At 46.9% G+C, this 25,689-nt stretch overlaps 1 protein-coding gene across 2 annotated transcripts in view; it reads right to left on the bottom strand.

The window, feature by feature from the left end:
• adgrl1a (adhesion G protein-coupled receptor L1a) overlaps positions 1–25,689 on the bottom strand; it is an 86,430-nt gene that overhangs the window by 18,674 nt on the left and 42,067 nt on the right. The window contains exons 3-8 of one of the 2 annotated variants that reach the window (XM_030090475.1): positions 19,305–19,518; positions 16,639–16,748; positions 10,078–10,092; positions 2,020–2,227; positions 1,548–1,812; positions 360–687 (exon numbers count right to left, since the gene is read on the bottom strand). In XM_030090475.1, coding sequence (XP_029946335.1) covers positions 360–687; positions 1,548–1,812; positions 2,020–2,227; positions 10,078–10,092; positions 16,639–16,748; positions 19,305–19,518 — 1,140 coding nt within the window. The remainder of the gene's footprint in view (positions 1–359; positions 688–1,547; positions 1,813–2,019; positions 2,228–10,077; positions 10,093–16,638; positions 16,749–19,304; positions 19,519–25,689) is intronic. The other variant, XM_030090476.1, reaches the window with a different exon arrangement.

The following is a 25,689-nucleotide window of genomic DNA, read 5'->3' as shown; positions in this document are numbered from 1 at the left end:
TGCAAAACGACTTTTTCCTTATCCACCACACAGCAAAGTTGATATTAAGTGCCACGGCAGTCATACCTGAGAGGCAGCTCTTATTGTAACCATGGCTAAGGATGGTAATATAATGACAGATATAAATGTCAGATAAACAACCTGAAAAAGACTGCTTGGAATGTCACATGATAGAAAAATGTCACTGCAACGAAGACAGATCAGCACGATAAAATAAAGTTGTACACATTCAATGTAACAGCTTCTCAGTAGCATGATTCTGCTAGTTCATATTCTTCGCACACTATGATCCTGCTTTGTGAGAACACAATGCTGCGAGGTTTCCTGAAGCATTTGTGTCAAAAACATCTATTTCTCACCGGTGGTGGGATCCGGCGGTCCGAACTCCAGCGGGTAGCGCAGCACGTTGTAGTTGTTCCACACGTACAGCTGGTTATCTCGAGGGTTGTAGTCCACGGAGGAAATGTACTGATAGGGGTTCGGGAAAGCGATGTTCACGGGTTCCTCACGTGCGCGGTTGGTGTTGTAGGCGTACATCACCAGGTCGCCGCCCGCCTCGCTGTCGTCGTCCTGGTACACTGACCGCACTGCGTAGAGCACCCCGCATGCCATGAAGGCGTTGGACGCCATCCTTTTGTCAAAGCTGGTCTCCCAAGTGCCTTCGAAGCGCAGCGTGTAGGGGTTCACCTGTGGCCGGAGAGGAAATATCAGACCTGGCCAGAGTTTTGTGAGAGTTTATGATCTCTAGTAGTGGATGAAACTTTAAAACCAGAGCCTCAAACTACATAGTAGGAAGGAAAAACAATAAACCCTCCTCAAAAAAACAGAAACAATTTGCCGGTGATGAAAGTGATCATTTTCTTGTTTGTTACTCCGTAGCTCCATTTTCTTTCTTTCTTTCTTTTTTTTTCACTCGAGGAGCTAATTCAGGGTTTGATATTTTAGATGGATAGTTTAACATATACTGTCTGAAAAACAATTTCCTGGTAAGGTCAAAGATAGTGATAATAAATGGGAGCCGTCTATCTGAACAACACATTAATTTAAACTCTGTTTATGTGGAAAGTTGCTGCCTGATTGCAGTTTTGTTGGTTAAGAAACAAAGATCCGGCTGCTATTAAAATATGAGCGCTTTAAATCTCATAGTGATGAATCACCTTCTGGGAGCAGAGCAGGTGAGGAGTGCAAAGTAATGTGACTTTGCTTTGCAGAAGAAGAATGATGGTATTTCAACCATTATCACCTTTTTATGTTTCAAAGTTACTGAAGTACGCAGGCTGACATTTGTTGTGGTACGGCTACAAAAATAAATATTTACTATCAATCATGTAGCTTAATATGACGGGATTTAAAATCTGGGACAATATTTTGCTGGATTTGCTTGATTTTTATGTTGAAGTCCAGCAACATGCCCTTTATCTCATTTGTTCTTATCTCAGCAGCTGAATACTTCATGTGTGACATATGACCTTTAGTCTGAGAGACTAGATGAGATTTGAACATAATCCACTCCTCCGCTTCTAATCCTTTCACCGCCGCTCTCCCACCTGGCTGACCACCAGTCGACCGTTGTTGGATTCGGTGGCGTAGATCACCCAGAGGCCGTTCTCGTCCACGGCCAGGTCGATGTCGGACTTCCCCCCCCAGCGGTACGGCGAGGTGTCGTGGTAGTTGGCGTTGGTGACGATGGCTTCGCCGCTCTTGATGCGCGTTCGCAGGTCGTACTTGACGATGTTCCGCGTCCGTTCTTTGTTGTAAAAGACGGCGCCGTCGTACACGACGAAGCCCGTCCCGTCCACTCTGTTGGGCAACCTGTCGAGAGCGGCGTCGAGATCAAGATGAAACAATCCGTCCATCTGCTCTGCGTGGCGCCGGCCTGCAAGACGACCTCGTGCCGAGTACACAGATACCACAGCGAAGCCGTCCTGCTATTGCCATCTATATCCACATCAAACGCCAATAAATCAATACACCAGCATATGCCGCTGGATCAGCCAGGACCGTGGGAGGTGCGCTCACTTGTAGGTCGTGGTGGCTCGGTTCTGTTTGAAGTCTTCCCAGGAGGCGTACTCGTACAGCATGTCCGTCCGATAGGGGGTCCAGGGCATGACGTACAGGCGGTCCCCGGACTGCAGCGGGTCCTTACACCAGGCGCCCGCCTGGTGCTCCGCCTCCTGCTGGGAGCTGGGCACCTGCACCCGCAGCAGTGTCCCCGGACACACAAATACTGGAGCAGAGCGTCGCAGCGGAGAGAAGAAGAGGGAAGAGAGGAGGAGACGGAAAATGAAAACGCAGCATTTCAAAAGTGAAAGATATCATGGAGATGGCAGGGGAGGAAAAGAGGCTCTGGGAAAAGGCCAAAGACCATAGAATATAGAACAGGAGTGAGAGACACGGGTGGGACGGAGAAAAGATGTGAGAAGATTAAAGAAAGATGAGGACTGAAAGGGAGACAAAGAGCAGGAGAAGAATGGAGAACGGGGAGAGGGGAGTGAGGTGAGGTACATTATCTGATGTAAAATGAAGGAACATACAAAAGCTCATTTGTAGAACTTTGGTGTTGCGGTCGGACAACATTTGGACATGATTAATGGGAGATTTCTGGCTGCCAGCGTGACTTAGATGTGGTCTCTAATCTAATTTATCTCGGCCTACTTTTGCATTTTCTATTTCAAAGGCATATGCTTCTCTGCTCTGCCACTGGGTGGTAAAACAGTAATTGTGGAACTTGTTTTATTTGTACTCGAATTTGGCTCTCAGTCAAGAGTGGTGCCTCAAAGAAAAAAAAGAAAAGAAAAAAAACGCATCCTGGGGTAAAGATGTGAGGTTGGCAAGGCCTCCCCTTCCTCAGCACTGGTCTGACATGACCACAAACGCAAACACAGACACAAACAGCGGTCCCTATTCCAAGCAGGCAGAGCCTGCACACACAAAAACAAATGGAAAGTGGAGCACACAATTCAAACACCAAACAGGAACACACACACACACACACACACACACACACACACACACACACACACACACACACACACACACACACACACAGAGGATGTCTAGTTTAGGCAGGTGGAGGTCATCCACTGGGGACCGGAGTAAATTGGCTGGCTGACGCCGTGTGTCCCCGCCTGACAGTCGGCGTGCCCTGGGACCAACAGGCGTGTCAGGTGATCTATGAGGAAAGCTGCTGGCATCCTCGCCACTCTGACATCACAGTGGTCCCAGTGACAGCGCCGGAGAGACACTGATCGAGAGTTTGTGCCATACAGAGAGAGAGAGAGAGAGAGAGAGAGAGAGAGAGAAGTGGGGGTTGCAGGGGAAAGTGAGTAAAAGAGTTGGAAGCTCCACAGAATAAAACAGCTGAGGAGTCCCCATGTCTCCCTCAGCCAGTTTATTTATGTGTCTCTTTGGCGTGGGATGCAACAGAGACAGACACCTGCTGGTCACCTCATGATTGAACGCATCCCTGAACTAATTGGACACTGCGGGGACATTTGGACACAGATGACACGCACGCAGCACACAGAGAGGCACAAACAGACACAGACTGTTTCCGCTCATGCATGGATGGCGCACGACATGCAAACACACACCCACACGCATTCATACACTGTCAGAGCGACTGTTAGAGTGATGGATCTGTCTGAGCTCAAACTGTCTTGAATATTGCATGGATTCTGGTGCAGGAGGAGAATCGCGCCAGAGAGACAGAGGAGTTAGTTCAGGCTTCAGGAAATCCAGCTTTCTCTTTCTGCTTTGTGTCATGCTGTTGTTGATAGTGGCTGATGATCTGTGGTGCTGGGCCACTTAGGAATTAGTGTGTTCTGTCTGAGGGGTCCAACAGGGATTGAGATTGGCAGCCAGACAGGAATCTAATCAAACTCAGGCATAAACAAACACTGAATACAGACTCTTCTCAAGGAGGAAGCTTGTCATGCTCTATTGTCAAACCAAAAATGTTTGCACAAAAGTACTGATGCCTGAGGTTTTTGCTTTGCAAATATGAACGTGGGTGACTCAGATATGCAAATATTGTTCAGCGAAATAGGTAAAAATTGCACTGTGCTCCAAAATATTTCAAACTAGGGCTGCAAAGGGTAATAAGCTAGTGCAGCAGCAGAAAGCTATGAGGGGAAAAAACCCAATGCAAGTAGGACACTTTTAAAAATACAATGGTACTGTAAATAAAGAAATAAACAACACAAAGACTGTGCATGTAGGTGACCCATAAACAAAGCCAGAAACACTCTGCCTAAAGGTACAATAAAGGACAAACACTAAACATGTGAGCCTTTTCATGTGTTGACAAAAAAAGGTGACCTGCTAGAAAAGTGAGAAGCTGACGCCGATGCCTCCATCCATCTCTGTTGCCATGATACAGTGAAGCTATGTCGGTCAATAACTACAGCAGAAAGCACTATGGATCTATATGTGACGCTTATGGTCACTTATCCACTTACCATTTGAAGATTTAATCATTTATTTTGGGATTGCAGTAAATTAAGATAAATGTGTTTGTGTGTGTGTTTTTAAACATAAAAGAAGTAAAGTCTCAAAAAAAACTGCGACAGGCTGTGAGCATTTCACTTGTGAATATGGATGTACACGATTCATATTTTTATATTTTAGCCTTTAGTTATAAAATATTTCACATTTCGACTCTATGAATTAAAAATATTTTAAGATAAATGTGTGAGTAACATGCCTTAATGGTGTACTACATATCATGTTATATGCTGAGCGCAGATAGAATCTCTGCATGCGACCAAAATAAGACTTTGTGACTGGAGCCTTGATGGGAAATGATGAGCTGATGAGCCATGACTGGACATAATATTCTAAGTCCGAACAGAAAAAGACATTTCATGGCTCCAAAATGGGCGTTCTTATCTGCAGTGCCGTTTCAACTCAATAAATTGTGCTGACCACGGTGTCCTACCAAAAAAACGAGGTGATTTTGTTCATTTTTTGCACCTAAGCTTCCAGCCATGTTCTAAATTGGCAACAGTGTGTATCCTATTGGGCTCATCATCACAATAACACTGCAGCCCATTTGAGACACAAGCTTGTCATCCTCTGCCTTCCTCCTCAACATTTCTCTCCCATACAATCTGTGCTCGTCAGTTTATTCTAATGAACTGTTGGTTGGGTGGGCCCGGTGTCAAAGGGCCTCATCAACGGCCTCTGAGCCGTACACATAGCATAGACACACACACACACACACACACACACACACACACACACACACACACACACAACCAGAAACACTGGCAACAATTCACACCCTGTAAACCCTGCCTAGGGGGGCTTCATTAACTTTGACCTGCCCTCTTCAGCTTTCCAGGCTGGTTTCCTGTTTACCAGTTCTTTCTGCCGCTTCTTCGCTCTATCTCCGCCTGTCTCCTCGCCGTGAAGGCTGGCTGAAGCAGCAGGAAGCCCAGCCAGCGATCCCTGGCTGTAGAGACTACAGTACAAAAGGATATTACTACCGTAGTATGAATGAGGTATTAGGCATTAGGTATTAAGCATTAGGCATAAGTCTTGAGATTAGGCATTATCCAAGTCTGGCGAGAGCAGGTTAGCTGTAGTGGAGCCATCTGGGATTATGTGAGATAGATAGATTAATAGATTAATTTCTATTCGGGCACAGGCAGAAATTTTGGAGTCATGATCGCCCCATTGAAGTCACCAGGCAGCACAGACAAGACCCTTTTTTTTTGCCTAAAAACTAGCCAGATGGCTAATGAAACTTACCTTATCAGGGATTAAAACCCAGGCTGTAGCTATCACACTCCAGCATGCCAATTACTATCACGCACACTGGGAAATACTGCTGTAATAATTGACTATTTATCTCCATAATCCCTTCACCAGGCACAGGTCAGCTGTTACTTGTCAATATGGGGTAGGGGTAAAAGTGATTAGAGCTCCAGAAGTTTCTGAAACTGACAGTAAATATCTCCCATTAGTGTCTAGCACCCATTTGTGATCGACTGGTAACGCAATTAAAAGTGAACGCTGACAGCTTCGGGCTAAATTTAGACTTTTCATTTTGGTTGTCTTCTGCGGTCCGTGCTGTTTTCATGTTTGATGTGACAGCATCATGGTGACGGTTAATGTTTGACTTTGATGATCTAAACACCCCCTGCCAATGGTTGGCAGCTGTTTCTTAAGTGGTGCCTTGCAGTGTTTTTTTCCCTGCTTTTTTGTTTCTTTTTTTTTTTTTTTTTTTTACATAGAGGGATCTGAAGGCTCTGCTGGCCCAAGCCTCTGCCCAGTCCACAGTCCACAGTCCACCGTCATGGCGGGCTCACAGGACTGACTGCTGAGAGCCTGCTGCTCTAATTGAATCCCCCACCTGTTACTGGCAGGTGCGTCTAACAGGCAGCAGGGGGCAGAATGGAGCATGGCGTGGTACCCTGCGCTGTTAATGGACTTTAAGGTTTAGCATCTGTGTATGAGTGTGTGTTGAGTCTCCTGGTGGTAAGCTCTTGCATTCATTAGCCTATTAATGTGTGCACGTGTGTGTGTTTGAGTGTGTGTGTGCGTGTGTGTGTGTGCACGTGCAGTTCAGAGAAACAGACAAGCAGAGAAAGGGACGAAAGCATGTGGAGGTGTGTGAGTGTGTTCTGTGTGTGCAAACAGGACTAAGGAGAGGAGTGGAGTAAGAGAGAGTAAATAGGTTATTTCCTGTGAAATGAGAATTAGGAGTGAGTTAATTTGCTGAGGAGTGACAAATAGTGACAGAGAGAAGAAGGGAGAAGATAACGAAGGAAAAGGGAAGGAGTCCCAATGTGTTCCCACTTCCTTTTAGACTACAACCTGATCTGGTCATGGGAGTAAAAACACAACAGAGCAGAAACAGCCATACATAGACAGACAGACACACACACTCGCACACACACTCAGTCAATGCATGTAGGTGCACACAGTCCAGACAGTGGAAGAGGCAGGTGTCCAAATGGCACCTTTATCAACCCAAACATTCACCCCAGAGAATACCCTTCACTGAGACCAAAAGCAGGGAACAGCGATAGATAGCGTCCTCTGAAAGCGCAGCCTTATCTGCCTGGTGTGTCGCTGACACTGAGTGACGGGAAAGTTGATCGGGATACAGTCGCAGGCCTACAGGCAGCAGATACAGTAGACAAGAGCGGGGCATACCCCAGCCTGGCTGACTGAGGCTTGAGACGTCGGGCAACAAACGAGCCTGGATGGCTGTAACATTAGCCTGCCACCGCCCTGAATGTGCCCCCCTCCCCCCGCTCCTCCTCCTCCTCCCTCCCTCCTGCTCTGAGTTCACTTCTCCCACAAATAGACTCCATAATGGCCCCAAAAACCAGCCGTTGTGTTTTATATTCATGACCAGCTGCTGTAGCCGTTCACCTCACTGTTCTCCCAGCTTTAACAATGCAATGACTTCTACGTGCACGGTCAATCCTCACACTCCTCCACAGCTCCCTGTGTCACTAAAAAGGGTGTCTGCACTGCCTCAGTCACATGACCACACTTGTGCGTGGTGGGTCATTCGTAATGAGGGGATGCTGCCTGACTCATCGTCTCTATAGCAACCTCTTTTCCTCTTTTCCTCCATTCACAGCCGTTCTTTGTATTTTACCGTCATCCAGTGCAGTGGTTTCTCAATCATCTCGCCTAACTTTGCGAGATCACATGTGGAGCAGTTTGTGTGAGTGACGCTTCTGTCCTGATATGCTCACAGATCCCACCCTCTGAAGCATCTAACACACTCCGTTTCTTGCATTTTGTCCTTCAGAAGCAGAAAAACAAAAAAAAAAAAAAAAAAAAAAAAAAAAAAAAACCTTTGGTGAGAAAAACATTTCTGTGGTGCTGTCAGCTGCGATGGAGGAAACGCTGTGATGCTGTGTGTATTGTGCCTTGCTGGAGTGTTAGCAGAAATGGTGAGAAACAGGAATAAGAGCAAGACGTGATGGGAGAGTTGGCTGACGCCAGCGTAGTCTTAGGAGAGTCTTAAAATAACAGAATGTGGGTTGATGGTGTTGGACTTTAGGGTGATCAGAGACATCGTCAACACACAATGTACGTCATCCCGAACCCAATCTGTCAATCAACTCATCAATCAGCAAATAATTAATCTGACAATCACTTCAGGAGAATAGACACGTGTGCTTAACAGCAGTGAAGAAATGGATTAAGGTGGACATGGACAGGAGTGCAGACAGACAGACAGACAGACGCAGGGGGGGATTCATTTTAGTGTTGGTCGGAGGGAGAGTAGTAAATAAATATAAGCTGCTGGGTGAAGAGGGGGGAGGGGTTTTTCTTTTTCCTCTCTTACTTCACCACAAGCAGGGAGAGTGAGCTAGAATGGCTGCTTGCGGTGGGAGAAAAATGTGAGACAATGATCCATGTTAATGAAAAGCCGTGGACACAGTGACAGACAAAGGGGTCCATAAACCCGTTAATGGCAACCTCAATAGGCGCCAACACCTTCAACGTATGGATCCAGCCACGGTGCCAGGCAGGGAAATGGCCGACACTGACACAGATGTTAGTTGGGGGTTCAGAGAAAGTTGAGGAGGGTGGGGATCTGAGAGGGGGGAGTTAAGGCTCATTGGAAAGCTGGAAATGGCCACTATTCTGGTCCTGACCTTGGATGTGGGTCAGGTCTATCTTTGCTCTTTAAAAAGCTTGTGATTGAGGTGCCCGGCCATGTTGATTGGGGCTCTTTAGAAGTGCTTGTGGAAAGGCCTGACTGCATCAGGGAAACCATTAGGGGCAGCTGAAAAACGCGCTGCAGGGCATACACCTCTCTCTACCCCCCCCGATTCCTCCCCCTCTCCTCAAACGCAGGGGGGACTGGAAGGGATGGACTGGCGTGAACAGGTATGGGGCAGTGAGAAGGGGCAAGCTTACTTTGCATGGGCAACAAAGCAAATAGAGAAGTTGCAGTGTTTTTAGAGGTTGAGAGGGTAAAGAGAAAAAAAAGGGGAGGAAGAAGAAGAAAAGTGTAAGAGGTGCTCAAAGGAGCCTGCTGCTGCCTGTGATGGCCAGATGTGATCTGAGAGATAAACCAATCAGAAAAGGCAAGAGAAAGACCACGAGAAAAAGGAAGAGAAGAAGGATGACTAAATCAATGAGAGGAAGAAGGTGAGATAAAGGGAGACAGTGAGAGAAAAAAAAGGAGTTAAATGGCATGAATAAATTCAAAAAATGGAAAGAGAGAATGACAGACGCACACTGAAGAACCTGGAAATGAGATACTGCAACAATGAACTGTGATAGCAACCTTACAGGAACTGTGTTATCTTAGCACAGTGTTTTCGCTTTGATATTACAGCCACAACAAACTCTGAATCGGTCCCGAGAAACTAAAAAGGAAGGGAAGAAAGACAGTATGGACAAGTGTTGCAGTTGAAAATTGTGAAGAGAAGGAGAAAGGTTTTTTTTCTTTCTTTCTTTCTTTCTTTTTTAAGATCTGTGGAACAGATAAATTGCAGCTGGTGAATGAGGAATCACTACATATGAATGTGAATATGAGATCTCCGCAATGAGAAATGTTTACTGCCGAGTACGTGAAGTAATAGTGAGATGATGAAAATGGCATTTCAAAGGGATGAATAAAAAAAAAAAAAAAGACCTATGCCACCCATGAAATGAACGGATGCATTTAGCCTGAGATGTGCTACTTTGTACAGGAAAGAAATGAGGTAATATTCTCGTTTATCTCTCATAGATACTGACCTGACCTTTCATTATGTTTTTTTGTGTGTGTTTGTGTGTCTGTAGACGTGTGTGACTGCATGTTTGTGTGTTTATGCGTGCAGGTCAGGCTGATGTCATCTGAAACAAGGAGGAAATCTAGAAGGATTTTAGAGTTTTGGTTACAAATCAAAGAGAGATAGAAAGAGAACGCAAAGAGGAGGCGATTAGAGATCGAGAAAGAAAAAGGAGGGATATCAACATCAAACATGACCACTACACAAGGTGCTGGGTTAGGAGGGAATATGGGGGGAGGAAGGGAGACAAGGGAGGAGGAGGAGGAGGAGGAGGGAGGAAGGGGCGAGCTGTGGTTGTTATGTTTATTGTGGTCTTTACCTTTTTGATCCACTTCTATTCAAGCATCGGAAAAAAGGAGAAAGAAGGAGATAGAAAGAAAACAGAGAAAGACAGTAAGAGGGAGGGAGAAAGAAGGAAAGTAAAAGAGAATGAAAGAAAAACAGGTGCAGGAAAAAAGAGAAAATTGAGATTAAATAAAACGCTGTCCTTTCTCTCTCTCTCTCTCTCTCTCTCTCTCTGTCTGTCTCTCTTATTTTTTAAAGCAAGTTATCTGTCTGGGTTATGGTTGACTACTCAGAGAAAGGATGGCTCAAATGGAAAATGAGAAGAGGAAAATGGCCTGACCTGAGTTTAAAACCATTTCCATTTCATTTCAGTTATCAATAAACCCCCAACAACACAATCCACCCCCAACCACACACTCTCGACCCTGCCTCCACCCCATCTTATTGCCACAACCCCCTTTATCTCATGACAGTAAGCGCAGCTCCAGGAACCTGGTGGAGAGAAAAAAAGCCCCGTGGCGAACATCTTGCAGGTCTTTCTTCAAAGCTGTGGAAGTAAACAGAGTGGGAGAGGAGAGGAGAGAAGGCATGGCGGATGAAAGAGTGCTGATGACTGTGGTCCTATCTGTGACCAGACGTCCTCAGAGAGACCCCCGAGTCTGTCCCTCTCACTCTCTCTGGCCGAGCATCCCCAGTGTTGACATTACAGCGGTGCCTTGAACTAAAGAAAGCGGCGCTTTTGGCTTTGCTCAATTTACAAAGTCAGGATGCCTGCTATAGAAGCCAGCAAAACACTCAACCCATCGACCATCCAATCAATGGGGAGCTGCTGGCTCGCCTGGCCGAGGCTGGCTCATCAAAGAACAAGAGAACAAACAACAGTGAAAAGGGTGGGCTTGACAGAGTGGAACGCCTCAAAAACACAGTGAGAAACCAAGAGACACATTCAGAAGGGGGGGGGGGGAGGGAGGGAAGAAAAAATAGAGACTAGAGACAAAAGAGAGATGAGAGAATTGTCTCGAGCGAGCTCATCACACACAAATCAATAGGTTGGTGTGTTGAGTCACACTGAGGCCTCGGCTTGCGCAGGCAGGTAAAGCACAGATCCTCTCTTCGACTTCCGCGACGCCGTTCGACGCGCGCTCGTGTCGCAGCATCTGGGGAGCTCCGTGAGCAGCTGGAGACTGGACGGGAGGGGCGAGCGCGAAACCTCAGCCCCGCCCGCCACGTTTAGTGAGCTGGCACTCGCCTCTCCTCCGCGTCTGCTGAGGCACGGGTGGCGTGCGCGAGGATCGTCACGTCTCTCGGGAGGCAATGTGTCAAAAGGCACATGGCTGGCGGATCCCCGCCGCGAGCGTGATTGTCATGTATGTGTTGTGGGAAGTTGAGTGTCCCCGGGGAGCCCGGCGAAATTGTCACAGCACCTCACAGTGTTGCTCGTAAAAAAAAAAAAAGTGAGAGAGAGAGAGAGAGAGAGAGAGAGAGAGAGTACAAAAAAAAAAGCTGGACCGTTAGCAGCAATAGGCTCGGTCGTGCGGGGGGTGGCATTGCACCTTGGCAGCAGCCGTATCAGCAGCCATACTGATCATTTATCATCTTCTGCCATGATCAAAGTGGACAAACAACCTCTGAGAAGACCTGCAGGATGGGAGCCATTTTCAGTCTGGCGCGGTAAATATGCCAAGGAGTGGGAGTCCTGTGAAGCTGGGGCAGTGGCGGGAAAAAAAAAAAACCTCACATCCCGCCACCAACTGTGAGTGCAATCATTAAGTCCACGGTTAGGGAAAGGAGAGGCTGGCCATGAAGCATCCAGGGCTTTCATCTGGACTGAAACAGCTGCAGGGGGTGCAAGGAAACATCAGAATTGAGCAGAGCTCAAACATAGGCTATTTTTCCATATGTTCGAGAAAAGACCATGGAGTGGTCCACATTGTGCAATTTTGAGGTCGCAGTCCTTAAAAAACAGCGCGCTAAATGGACTGCTGAGTATGTTTGTCTAAGCAGGAACAAATGAGATGTGATGCACTGCAGCGGTTTGTGGAGAGAGAGTCAGAAAGGGAAAGAAGAAAGAAGAAAGCTTCACCAGACCTGCAGAGAGAAGGCATAAAAACAAGAGAGATGGAAGACTTTGGTTATCGCCATTTCTTCTTTTTGGGTTGTCCTGAAAAATAGACATAGACCGCAGAGCGCATGCACGCACGCACACACACACACACACACACACACACACACACACACACACACACACACACACACACACACACACACACACACATATATCCACATCCACACATTGATCACACATTTCTAAAGCACAAGCAGAGAAAAGAGACAGAAAGTCATCAAACTGCCCTCACAGTGAGCTGGAGGTTAGTTTAAGGCCACCTTGGTTGTTTGTCTGATTCATTCAACATTTCTCTTTCAGGGCTCTTTTGAGAAATAAGCTCCTGGCCCCTCTCCTCTTAATCACTCTGCTCAGTGCTCTCTACAACCCTATCAATTACTCCCACACTAATGAGTACATCTCGGCACACACATATTGTTGCAGCATTTGCAGGACAACAGCTTCCTCGTTCTCCTGTACAGTGCTGGGAGTTAGTGCCCCCTCTCCCGCCTCCTCCATCCTCTCCCCCTGTCCACTGTCTTCCTCCAACGCTCGCATTTCTCACAGTAAAGAGTCAACCCATCGGCTGGCCGGAGCAAAGCCTCCTGTTTCTCATTCGCCAAACATTTATGAGAACCACGTCTAATGGTGTCCTTATACATATTAATAGAATTTCATTTTCAGCCACATCAAAGTGTTTCCTCTCCTCCCCTGAAAACTTGTCATATTACAATGCCATTATTCTTTCTACTGACAAACTCTTACTGACAAGTCAACTATCATTTCCAGCGGCTTTGTGTCCAAAAAGCAATGTCTCGTAATGAACAGGCAGTGCTGAATATATTTGTGGGGAAGAATCAATTTTATAAAGTGAAACAGCGGCCGGGTAGCAAAATATGAATGGAAAAGGGCAGGATATGGACTTAAGCTAAGAGACTCTGCAGAATATGTACTGTACGGGCCCGGGCAGATACCTGCACTGTGCATATTAACGAGATAAATCACAGCTGATGAAATAGCGGAGGCACAACACCGGGGGTAATGGCTCTGGCATGGCCGGCATGGCCGGTCCCGGTGGAGAGCATTAGGAATCAATAATGATGTAGCACTGTGTCCTGAAGAAGGAGGTGGGGGGCGGGGGGGTGGGCAAGGTTCTCTGGTGGGGGTAGATTTACTTTGACTCAGTGTACATCTGTGTTAAGACTGCAGTGTAGGGTTTTTCACTGCAGTAAACACATGCCGCAGCTGTGTCCGTGAATCTGTGATGTCTTAATAGATTCCAGCAGGCTACAGCAGGCTGTGACAGTGTGAAATGAGAGTTCAGTTGAGCCATTTTGTCTTGCTCTACTCCCGGATGCCAAAAACAATGCTGCGTGGCAGCGAAGGCCTCGCAGGGCTTTTTGGGACTCGATGAGATATGATTTGACTTGTTGGCTGATGTTGAATTTCGCCAAAGCGATCCCACACACACACGCGCAAACGCGTGCGTTCAGGGACCCTTGTCGGAGCTCAGGCAGCCGAGGTGTGTGCGTGTCGGCTCGGCTCCGGCTGTCACCTTGCCGTTTCAGGTGACTGGCAACATGGCGCCTGTGTGACTCAGGCGGCGCTCGCACAGAGGACCCTGTCAGATGCAAACATCACATTCAGCCATCAACACGGCTGCACGCCATCGAAGGTGCTATGACACACCAACCATTACATATCATCTCCCCCCAATTGTTCACCTCTTTTGTCGAGACAGCCGACGAAAAACATGCGTCAGCCCCGGATGATACCCCGAGTGCCCGGCAGTCCCAGCCAGACGTGAATGATGGGGCATTACCAGAGCGATTAGCAGCAGCAAATTCAATTAATCTTGACAAATCTCTGCTGAGGCAGAACTGAAGAGAGCGATTCCCCCCCCCCCCCCCCCCCCACTCTCCTGGTAATTAAAAGTGGCCGAGTTGAGTGGCGTGCGGTGCGACGGCGACTCGGTTTTTTGGATGAACAGTTCCAGCTCAGAGTCTGAATGTGTCAGGTCGCATTTAGTTTGTCAGACCAGCAGGAATACTGCAGAGTCATTTGTGTGCATATCCGTGTCTTTATGCTTGTTTCCTTTTCTTTTTTCTGTTTTTTTTCTTTTTTTTTTGTGGGGGTGTGAGGAAGAATGCGTGCATTTCTCTGGTGGAGGAGACTGGCAGAAGACCGGGGTAATTGACTCTTCTTTGTCACCTCAGACAGGCGGGTCTTTTCATCATAGAAGGATCAGCTTCCAATTTTCTAAGCCGTGCTGCACTTCAGACGCAATCAACAAAGTTTTTTTTTTTTTTTTTCTAAACACAGGGAAGAAAAATGCAAGTCAGCAGCTATTTAATCATCTCTTTGATTGCCTTGTGGAGAGAGAACAAGCTCCCTTATGCGGTAAGAGGCCAGAATATATGAGAGGAAGGAAACAGGCATGGCTAAACAACGCTAACGTCGACCCTCGACGGACAAATTCAATGCAGGACACCAAACTACAGGACAGGACAATCAGAGGACTAACAAGCAAAGTCACACCACTTGCAGAGGGGTTATTGTGAACACTGCTAATACTGCCAGGAAGCCTGGGGAGTCGAGGATGGAGGACACTCCAGAAGAACACTTGTTGCCCCTTGAAAAGGTGAGAAGAGGAGATTCACATCAGACAATGCGCCCGAGCACAAAACCCTCAACTTCTTATCTGCGACTGGGGCTTCAAACGGACTCAATTACAGTGTCTTCCAAAATAAACTGAGGCCAGAGCCACACTGAGCAGAGGGAGGGAAGGAGACTGAAAGAGGTGCGTGCAAGTCCGTCGATCACTGGATGAGCATTTGTCACACCTGGAAAAAAAAACACAACAGAGACAGCATAAGAAGATAGAAGAGGATGTAATGATAGGATACAGTGGCAGACGGATGGACAGATTAGAAGAAGAATGGGACTAACAAGACGATAAATGTAAAGTTGGAATGTAGATTCACATTGAAAGAGAAATAGAGAGTTGAAAAGAGCCGATGCTGACTGTGACAGATAATAAGCGAAGTGAGCGAGAATGAAAGACTTGAGAGGAAATATGAGACGAAAGGGCAGCGAGGAAGAAAAGAAGAGAAGGTTAGAGGTTTGGCGTGGTCTCAGTCCTGTGGCTCGCCTCAGCTTCTGCACCTGAGGAAAAAGTAGAGACAATCATCCCACACCCTGCTCGATAAATTAAACCGCTCCCATTTCCCCGTAGGACCCGCATTTGTCCCCCCCCCCCCCACCCCACCCCCCCATCCGCCCAGACCCCAACACCCACAATCACCACTCCATCTTTTCCTGCATTACTGCGCGTGCAGAGCGGAGGGGAAGCACCGCGGCTCCTCCCCTCCAGCCAGTTGTTCCTGCACGGTGGAGGGATCAATGCTGAGAGTAATAATACATGAGAGGGAGGAGGGGAGGACTGAGCGGAGATTTTCACATGAGCGAGGATCAACACAACACCGTCTAATCCTTGCTGTGTCTGCTCCTTTGGCTGTGTGAGTGCGCTCGTTTGTGAGCACACGCCCGCCTTGAAACCAAGAGTCGGAGCAAGTGAGGGAAAGATCAACTGTGCGTCCTTCTACAGAGAGTGTGAGGTACACCGAGGTGTGTGTGAGTGTGTGTGTGTGTGTGTTTATGTGTGGCTATTTGTGCGTGTGCCACACCTGCCACTGAGTTTTTGAACAGTGCAGGAGGAAGTCAGCCGTTTCCATGGGGACATTAAAATATGTGGCGCTCCAGGTCATGTGGTCTAAAATAAGCCCTTTGGTGTTTGTGTTAACATTCCTATTGTGGGATGCAGCACACACACACACGCACACACACACGCACACACACGCGCACACACACACACACACAACACCCCCTGCCTCAGCATCTTACTGGGCCCAATTTTCATTTTTATTGGAAATCAGAGGGACAGCAAAGGTGTTTGGCACCAGATAAAGTCAGCGGCGTGCCGCCGAGCTAATCAGGGCGTGAGTTTGAGGCGGTGTGTGTTACACCGCTGTGATTGCCAATAAAGGCTGACCCCATGTTTGCAGTGCGGATGCGTGAAGTGCTTATCGGGGCCCGTGTTTGTGGAGCACCTTCCCCCATGTGAAAATCCCTTTCAGCTACTGGTGCGTCACTCTGTCAATGAGGAAAAAAAAAGGTTTAGTGCTCTGTGACTGTGTGCGTGTGTGTGTGTGTGTGTGGCTGTGCAGTGCATGAGAGAGAAAGAAGAGAGAGGCAGAGAGAGCAGGTGAGGATGACTGTCTGTCTCGGTTTGTTTTGGTCGTGTCAAGAAAAATCCAAGGAGAGCGAGTGTGCACATGTGAATGTAAAGACGTCTTATTTTAGCGTTTCGGTGGGTTGAAAAAGGGGGGCAGGCGATCCGGATGGGGGTTGAGGAAGGGATAGGGAGGGCAGAGGTGAATGGGGTGAGGTGGGGAGGCAGGAGGGGGGGGTGACGGGGGTCTCAGTACTCACTGTAGGGGACACACTCATATTGGATCTCCAAGTACTTGTAGGTCCCTGGGCAGGGGTCCGGGAACACATCTGACCCGGCGACCACTACACACTGCGTGCGATTGTTACACCTGCGAGATGAGATAGATCGGGACAGGAATGGAGAAAACAGAGAGAAAGGAGGAAGTAAGTGGTGAAAAAAAATGTCGACTGTCGTAAGAAATACGAAGAAAAGTCGTTATGAAAAAAACATCTTCAGGCTCTGAAAGACAGAGGGAACGGTAGGAAAGGGAGCAATTTCACACTAGACTAGATCATGTGACAGCTGCACCCAAAGGGAGGTGGCAAACAGAGAGGGAGGGGTGAACGATTGGGGTGGGGGGGGGGGGGGGGGAGTGGTATGACGGATAGAGAGACTCAAGGAGGGAGGGAAGAGGCAGCGAGAGGGCGAGTGACGTAAGAGCATCCTCTCCTGGGGGATTGTGAGTGGGAGCAATTAGAGGTGAAACAACAGGGAAGGACGCGAGGGGGAGGGGGCGGGACGGCCGGGTGGTGGGCACGCACCAGCAAAACATCCATATGCACATAATACCTGCATCTAAACCACAGCGCCGCATGTCTTCTCACGTTCGCACGCCCAGGGAAACACATGCACAGAGCGAAGAGCGCACGCACACACACACACACACACACATACATACACTAAGGCATTCTCAACCCATAATCCTCCTCGATCCAGCTTTGAGCATTTCTTCCCAGTGCAGTCTTTTTCTTCCTTCATATCTCAAATCTCTGCTGCACTCACTCTATCATCCCATCGTTTCTCGAAGTCTTTCTCCTTACTTTACCTCCTCGATTCTCTCCTTCACCCCCCAACCCCCTCCCTCCCTCCCTCCTCTGTTCTCTTCCCCAGCTAGCACCCTGTGCCTCCATTACATGTGTGATGGATAGCTGAGAGAGGGCTCCCATTGATCTGAGCTCAGAGGAAGCAGATGCTGAGCAAAAACAGGGAGCAGCTGAGGGAAGTCTTACAAATGCCTCCGCAATGATCCTCAACATATACATTCTCATACGACCACTTACACATAACCAAACAGCCGTGCACATAGCCGTACACGTGCGCTGCCATGTGCGTCTCAGTGGGACTGTGTGCAGGAAAAAAAAAAAATGCTGACTTTTAAATTCACACAAGAAACTGTTGCATGTGGAAATTTGGAAACAACTCGCATATTAAGCAACTTTTTAAGCGAAAAGCAGAAATTAATCCACTGTAGCAAAGGAATGTCTATCCACTCGGTCTGGAGTCAGTCTCAGCTGACTGTGGATGTGTTCGCCCTGGACAGATCACCAGTCCATCACAGGGCAAACAGAGAGGCATGCACATACTAATGTTCACACCTGCAGACAATTTACATGGACAATTATTGTCCAAGCATGTTTGAACAGTGCGATGAAACCACAGTCACTAGAGGAAATGTACTCACACGTGCACACTCTACAGAAAAAAAGTGTCTACATCCAGAATTCTCTGGCTAGAGTGCTAAACACACCCAGGTTTCATTTGCTTATTCAGTGTTAGCACATTGATTCTTCATTGTCACCTATAAAGTCTCAACAATGTAATACCTTGACAAAATTAATTCAGATCACACAAGTCAGCTATTCTCCTGGGACTTCTCAGTTGATGCTAGTTTCAGCAGCCTCAGTACCAACCTAAAAGAAAAGCCAAACTTTTGCTCACGTCAAATGATTTTTTTCTTAACAATGTTGTCGAGCAAAACTTTACAGAGAATAACCACTTGAGAAACTTTCCGCTGCAATATATTGTTCCGGCAAGGGCTTTATTTACCGCTATGAGTGTGATGCTCTGCCAGCACAAGAAATCTGGCAATTAAAATATTGAAATACAAGCTCAGATTGGATTTGTCTTAAAGGTGCTATATTATACCCTTTACCAACAATTTCATAAAGGTCAGCTGTCCAACAAACGTGTATTCAAAAGACTCAAGAGTTTTATTGTCATATGCACAGCAAAACAGGTAGTTATACTCTGCAATGAAATTCTTATTCTGTTCATTCTCCCTAAAAAAAAGTGTATTACCCCAAATCCCATTTTGGCGCCGAATTTCAGCAGGTCATTCTTGTGACCATCAGTGACAACGGGCTGATTCTGTCCATGCCTACTCTACACTCCTCTCGCCAAATTGAGTGGCTCATAATTATTGATTAATTATATGGACACTGAGTGGCGATGAGGATCGGTGAGAGAGTGATGTGGTTTTGTTCATATGTGTATTGTGAAAAATACTAGTATTCTTTAAACCCAAACTTTACTTGATCAACAATATTAATAATTAATCTTCAGTCTGTGTATTTCCCAGAAGAACTAACCCAGCACTTTTCATAAAACTTGAATGTACTTATACAAGACCTTCAGTCAACTTTTGACTAGTGCTGCATGTGAGATCTCAGATTTGATCAGAATCTGAAATTTAAAAAATTAAAAAAAAACAACATATTTTTTGCTTCAAAAATCAAATAAGTTCCTCAAAGATACCTAAAAAATACTCCACATGAGAAAAAGCCGGAGGGCCTGAGTTGTGAAACAGTGTCTTGTTTCCTGTGCCAATAACAGGCTCTGACTCTGCACAAACACATACGCAAGATCTAAACAGATCAATACTTACCTCTGTGACATTATCTTGAAGGCATCGGGCAGGTAGCACTGCACATTCTCCATCTGAAAGGGGTCTGCGTCGCAGATCTTGTCATCGGTGCGACCGTAGTTGGCCGTCTCAATCATGATGACGTCACTTCCGGGGCAGCGCAGCTCGATCGGGTAGCCCTCGCACGCCAGCTCCCGACGCATCAGGCCGAAGGGCATCATCGACCGGCTCAGAGCTGCGCAGAAAAACAAAAAACAAAAGGAGAGGCCCGGTTATTGATAATCCAATGTACCCTTCGCACTTTTAGGAGGCGTTGTATTACTTAACCTCATTGTAAATATTATGTGTAGTGTTTGACAAGAGCAAAATGGCCTTTGTTGTCCTCATGAAGAACACAGCTTAGCAAACATTGACTCATCTTCGCTGAGTAGTTACATCGCAGTGCCGTGGACACAAAGTCTGACCACCCCGTCTCCGCGTTGGATCCTCAGAGATTCCATATTGGCATTTTTGCAGCCATACCAGCTTTTCCAGCGAAAAACTGCACTAGTTGTGAAACAAACTGTGAGAGTTTCAAATGTTAACAAACTCCTACACACAACCAGGCAGCAACTTATCATCCTCATCTCCCCACCAGAGAGGAACTGTGTGTCCTTTCTCTTTCAGCCTATTCCACCTCAACAAGGCGCCAGAGCAGAACCTTTGCATTTAGTCTGAGCAAGAGAGGAAGTAATGGGAGAACAACCACAAAAAAACAGAATTAGCGTCTGCGCACACTTTCACCTCTGGTGTGTACACCATTTGCACACCCACTGCTGGTAATCAGCCGTCTGAGAGGCATGTCAATGCACTGCTGCGGCTCTGTGTGGAGAAGTTCAGCGGGGACAGCGAGGTACTCTGGGTTAATCGCTGAGCCAGGCTGAGAGGCATGAAAGAGGGCTGCAAAGAGGTACTGAGAGAGACACTCATTGTCTCTCCAGCTCTCTCCATAACCACATATCTTTCCAACTGCTTTTACATTCAAAAATCACACATAAAAAAAAAATAAAATTGCAAAACAGCAACCGGGTAACTTGACTGCCTAGGTGGTTACAGGCATGGAGGAACGCGATGTGAATGGAGTCAGACGGAGTGAGTGATCAGAACGTGAAAATGAAGGAGAGCAAGTGCTCCTCTGTCCGAGGCTCATGCCAGTGACTGAGAGATCTGCTGTCCATGGTGCTGAAATGACAAAGCTTCATTTGGGAGCAGGCATCCTCAGGGCCGGGGCGGCATCACAGATTGGTCTGAGTGGAGCTGTCCACTGTCCTGATGGAGCCGGGAGCTCTGACTGAGATCTCCTTTGTAATGTCAGTCGGAAGGAGATAGCGGATATTTAGCTGATCGCAGGCATACTGTCAAATCTAAACAGACCAGTGCTCCCTCCCTCTCCACGGGGTGTATTTTCTTTATAAACTGAGGCTTTCACTGCACAGCGCTTCTCTCTGCCAGACAGGCTCAGTAGCAGACAAGGGCACTGAGTCAGCCCCTCTCCCCTACTACTGCTGGAGCCGAAACCCACAGAGTGGGGCTGTTTTCCCTTCCTGACACTGAGCTCGCACTACTTAAGTTTCAGCTGCTGTCCATTCAGGAGGGCTGCCCATCTGGGTCAATGTCAATGTCAGTCATTCCAGACATGCTCTGCAGCACTGCGCTACATGATTCACTGTCATCGGACTTGCTCATATTTCTAAATGCCACCCATTTATGCAGCGGGGACTTGAGTTCAGTTGTGTGACTTAACGCCATTAAGGCTGAATGACTAGCACAGACAGACTTCAAATCTTTTATGCCTCGCCAGCACACAGTGCCAGAGCCAAATCACAAAGGCCTAGATGCGAAAGCGCATACTAATTAAAGCACACGGAGATGCAAACAGCAGGCGAGGCCAGACAAACAAGTCAACACGAAAATGCAAAAACCCACACAAGCAAATTAGTGCATACGCAGGCATACAGGGCAGATGAACGTCCGTGTTAATAAGGTAAGCATACATACTTGCATACATACGTGCATGCACACGCACGCAGAGTTCCGGTGTCACGGTGGGATTACAACACGCAAAGCCAGTGTGTGGTCTTGTTCTCTTAACTACCCTGTGGTGTAAATACACAGCAGCGTACAGCTGGCCGGCGATTAGAATCACACAATGAGCCAAGAGCAGTGTAAATGTGAAGAGGGCCACCAGGAGTAATCACACTTACATTGTGAACCAGCACAGCAGGAATATTGGCCTTAACCAGAGGTGGCAATTCATAATCCAAATATGCTTTACATACTAAGCACACATACAGATTTGTAGTGATTAAGGCTGAACTACTTCCAGGGACTCCACTGTTTGAAGAAACAATGGCTACTTGAAGCATTGTAACGATGTGCAAACAATGGCTCGACTGAATGCTGAATAACTTTTTGTACGATATTTTTTATGGATAATGACATATTTTACAGGAGACACACATTGAAAGTCTAACATTTGACATCTGGTGGTGTATTTAGTTAATCACCTGTATTTATTAATCTTGACTGGTTAGGGTTGTGAATTTACTTATTCAAATTTAATGTGTAAAAAGTTAAAAAAAAAAAGGTTTTATTGTTTGTATTTTTTAAAAGGGAGAATTATATCATGAATCCATCAAGCCAACTGATTTACACATAGAAACCTTACCGGTTCAGAGTTATGCTGAATGTTTTGTGTGATCCTAAATCCATTATCTTTCATTCAGTATTTCTTTTCTTTTCCTGCCCCAGCCGTTATACTTTACATTTACCCATTATTGTGCACAGCCATTACTGAGTCTGTACACTTCAATGGCGGGAGCAACTACGATAACTACCCTATTCCTGGCACCGCTGCAGATCCCCGCTTCTGCCATATTGTATGGTGTTTCACACTAACATGTTTCACACCCACGGAGCCACTTATTGACAAGTTGCAGGTCAAAGGTGGATCTCACTGTGTAAATATAAAATGGCACACCTCACTTTTTATGTTCGGATATTTGAATGGTTTATTTACAAAAGCATCAAGCATAAGCATGTGTGTGTGAGAGAGAGAGAGAGAGCCAGTGAGAGTGAGTGTGTGTGTTTGCGTGTGGCGGCGTGTGTGGCAGTGTGTCAGCCAGATGGCCTGAGGCCTAGCTGGAGCTGCGGCTGGCTCTCTGAGCTGGGCTGAGATGAGATGAGCAGAGGATAAGCTTGGACTGGCCATGGGCTACGATTGTCCTTCACTCTGCAGGAATCCATTAAGGTTTCAGGGTCTCTTTAGCCAATACACACACACAACCACACACACAAAGACAGACACACGCACACACACACACACACACACACACACACACACACACGTGCTCATTTAGTCTAGCCTGTCAGACTCATAATAGCTGAATGACAAAGTGTCTTTCCCAGCACAAGCCATATGTATAGGTGGGTGTAATCCCATGCAGCGAGACCGTGTGACTCATCTCTCATGGTATATAAAACCGTATTATTATCCGTCATCTAAAAGACACGGTTACCAATTGTCACACATAATGATAATGATATGAGCTAATTCAATGATTATACAAGCAGATTTGCATGAATGCGACTGTGTGCGGGAGACAGGTTACACATGCACAACCTGCAGGAGCTTGGTGTCACTCCAGGGCAGCTGGTAAAAGAGGCTGAAGCGCTTGGCTTCAAAATAGAAGCTCCATACAAATTGAGAGCAAGAGAGGGAACTGATTGGATTTGACTCATTATTCTCACACAGTAATTAAAGCCTGAGGGTAGATAGATGCTTGGACCATCAGACAAGAACATCATTTTGCAGAAACCGAGTTAGTCTTTGCATGTGCGTTTTCTCATGCAATCGCTCTCTCATGCACACAGTTGTAGACATAAAGATAGAATTTCACACAATTTATATGATAAGAGATAAAAAAAAAGTCTTATTGAGTAACCAAGATATCTGACCAATGCCTGAGTTAACATTAACATCGGAAAACCTTCTGCTTCTTAGGTGAAAACATACTTGGAATTTCTACATTCACAATTTTGAAGAGTTAACAATAGAGTGAATGAATGAATAGATTTTTTTTTTCTTTAGTGAGAGATCACCAAAAACTGTCCATCAGTGCTTTCAAACATTAAATTCAACAACTCTGTGGTTTGACCTTGGGCTGCTATTGTCAAGACTTTACGGTGTGTTTTCTCAGTAATAACAGAGTGAAAAGGCCTGGCCTTGCAGGTGGCTTGCAACTTTGCAATTGTGTCACAATAGGAGATTATACTGGCAGAGCTCTGTGGCTGACTTATTTGCTGGCACTCTTTTAGTGGGTGAAACGTGATCGGCCCAATTGCGGCCCCTGCCTCTGCCCGAGCAGTCGTCATCTAATGCTACACATGAACCCAGCACTGGAGCACCGGAGCGTAGTGCCAGAAGATATTTTAACCGGGTAATATGTGCAATTACAACGATTACACGTTTCTGATAATGTGGTTATTCTTGTTCTATCATAGTTATTACAATCTAGGCATTACAACAAATAAGCGATTATCCTCTTTTTGTCCAGATACAACAAAGGATTTTTAAAAATACTCTGCACAAATCTGCATATGCCCTCAAACTCAGGGCTGGCCAAAAACGCTAAGTCCCCCTCATGAATTCCAGGTTGGTTTCTTAGTAAAGCTGGCGAGGAAGAACAAGTAATTTTACAGTCATTGGACAGAACTGAGAGGTCTCAGTGATGGGAATCCCTCTCTAGTCGAGAATCATCCCGACCAATTGCTGGAGCCCTTTATCAGCTTAGCGCTGCATCTTAGCAACTCACTTAGCACTGCGAGTTAGCGTAATGACTCAGTGGAGCATGGCCTGTCACCAGAGACGAGCTGAGGCGCTGCGGCCAGAACTGTCACATTCAGGCAGCCTTCAAGCTGAGGGGTTGTGACAGAGTGACATGCCGAGACAAACTTAAAGGCCTAACATGAGGGCGCAGGGGGTGCGGGTTTGTGTACGTACGCGCGTGCGTCTGCGCGTATGGATGAGAAGGGGTAAGCAATGGCCTCAAAGCCAGGATGCTATCTCATTTCTGTCTCCTCCGCCGGGCCGCTACAGGCGAAAGAGACAGAGGAGATGAGATGAGTAGTGACTGTGCGGCGAGTCACCAGCCTCGCTATAAGGTCAGAACACAAAGCAGCGCCAAAGTGACACACATCCAGTGTGATGGAGCCGCGCTAAGCCAACGCACGAGGAGGGATAAATAGAACGGGGGGAGCAAATGAGACAGAGTGACAATAGAGGAAGACGGAAACCTTCAAACGGGATGCCGGCGGAAGATGAGCATATCGGCCGTTCTCTGCGGAGGCCCAAGGTCAGGGACACAAAGGGAATGAGACAGACAGACAGACATGTGGAGGAGCGGACCTCCCATTGTCCGGGTCTGTTCAGCATTTGCTGCCTCTCCACTCAGCTGCTCAGTCCTCTAAATGAACTAAATTACAGCACAGCCCATAACATTACATCATTCATAAGGGAATTAACTGCGCCCCTGCTGGAAATGTGATACACACATATTCAGGGTGCACACACACTCACACACACACACAGACATATAAATTCTTGGAGGCAGATATACACAAGCCCAAGCCCTCATCCATTGTCTATCTTGACAACTCTGTGCGTTCGTGTGTGTTGACAAAACTTGGCTGTGGGGGGAACTCGCGGGCATAGAAGGGAGATTAAGATGAGCAGTTAAAAAGCTACAGAGACGCCGAACAACACACACATACACAAACTTGAGGAGGGAGGCGAGACGGGACGTGCTCATACTGTCAAATCGTTTCATTGCCGGCCCCAGCGTCTAATTATGCAATAAAAGTGCCTCAACAGGGGGGAAAACAGCATAGCCCGAAATAAAAATCAGCCCCGCCTGAAAAAGTAGGAGATCCACCCGGTGTAAAATATCCGCCGTCTCTCCAGGGATGGGAGCTATGCTACAGGCCCAGCACAGCTCTATTCTGCTCTCCACTTCCAGCACATATCACAAGAGGCAGGCCGGCAGACAGTGAGTCAGACCCAGATTCATATGAACAGCGCTGGAGCAAAACTGCAGGTGCTGCAGGGAAACAGCCACGGGGATGAGCAGCGAACGGAGCAGAAACGGAGAGGCGGCGGAAGAAAAGTGCGGAAGATGGTGAGAGACTCAAAACAAGAAAGTGATAAGGAAAGGAGGGAAAAGGGAGAGAGATAAAGTGCAGAGGAGAGAAGGAGGAGGCTGAGTGAGTACTTGCGAGGCGAGCTGTCAGAAAAATGTGTGTGTGCATTTGGAAATGTTGCAAGTCGCATCCAGAGACCTGTTAGGAGAGATGAGTGTCAAAGCCCAAC

Source organism: Salarias fasciatus, chromosome 4 (assembly GCF_902148845.1).
Source record: "Salarias fasciatus chromosome 4, fSalaFa1.1, whole genome shotgun sequence".
NCBI lineage: Eukaryota > Metazoa > Chordata > Actinopteri > Blenniiformes > Blenniidae > Salarias > Salarias fasciatus.
Note: the sequence above shows the minus strand (reverse complement) of the source record. Positions and strands in the feature narration are given on the sequence as shown.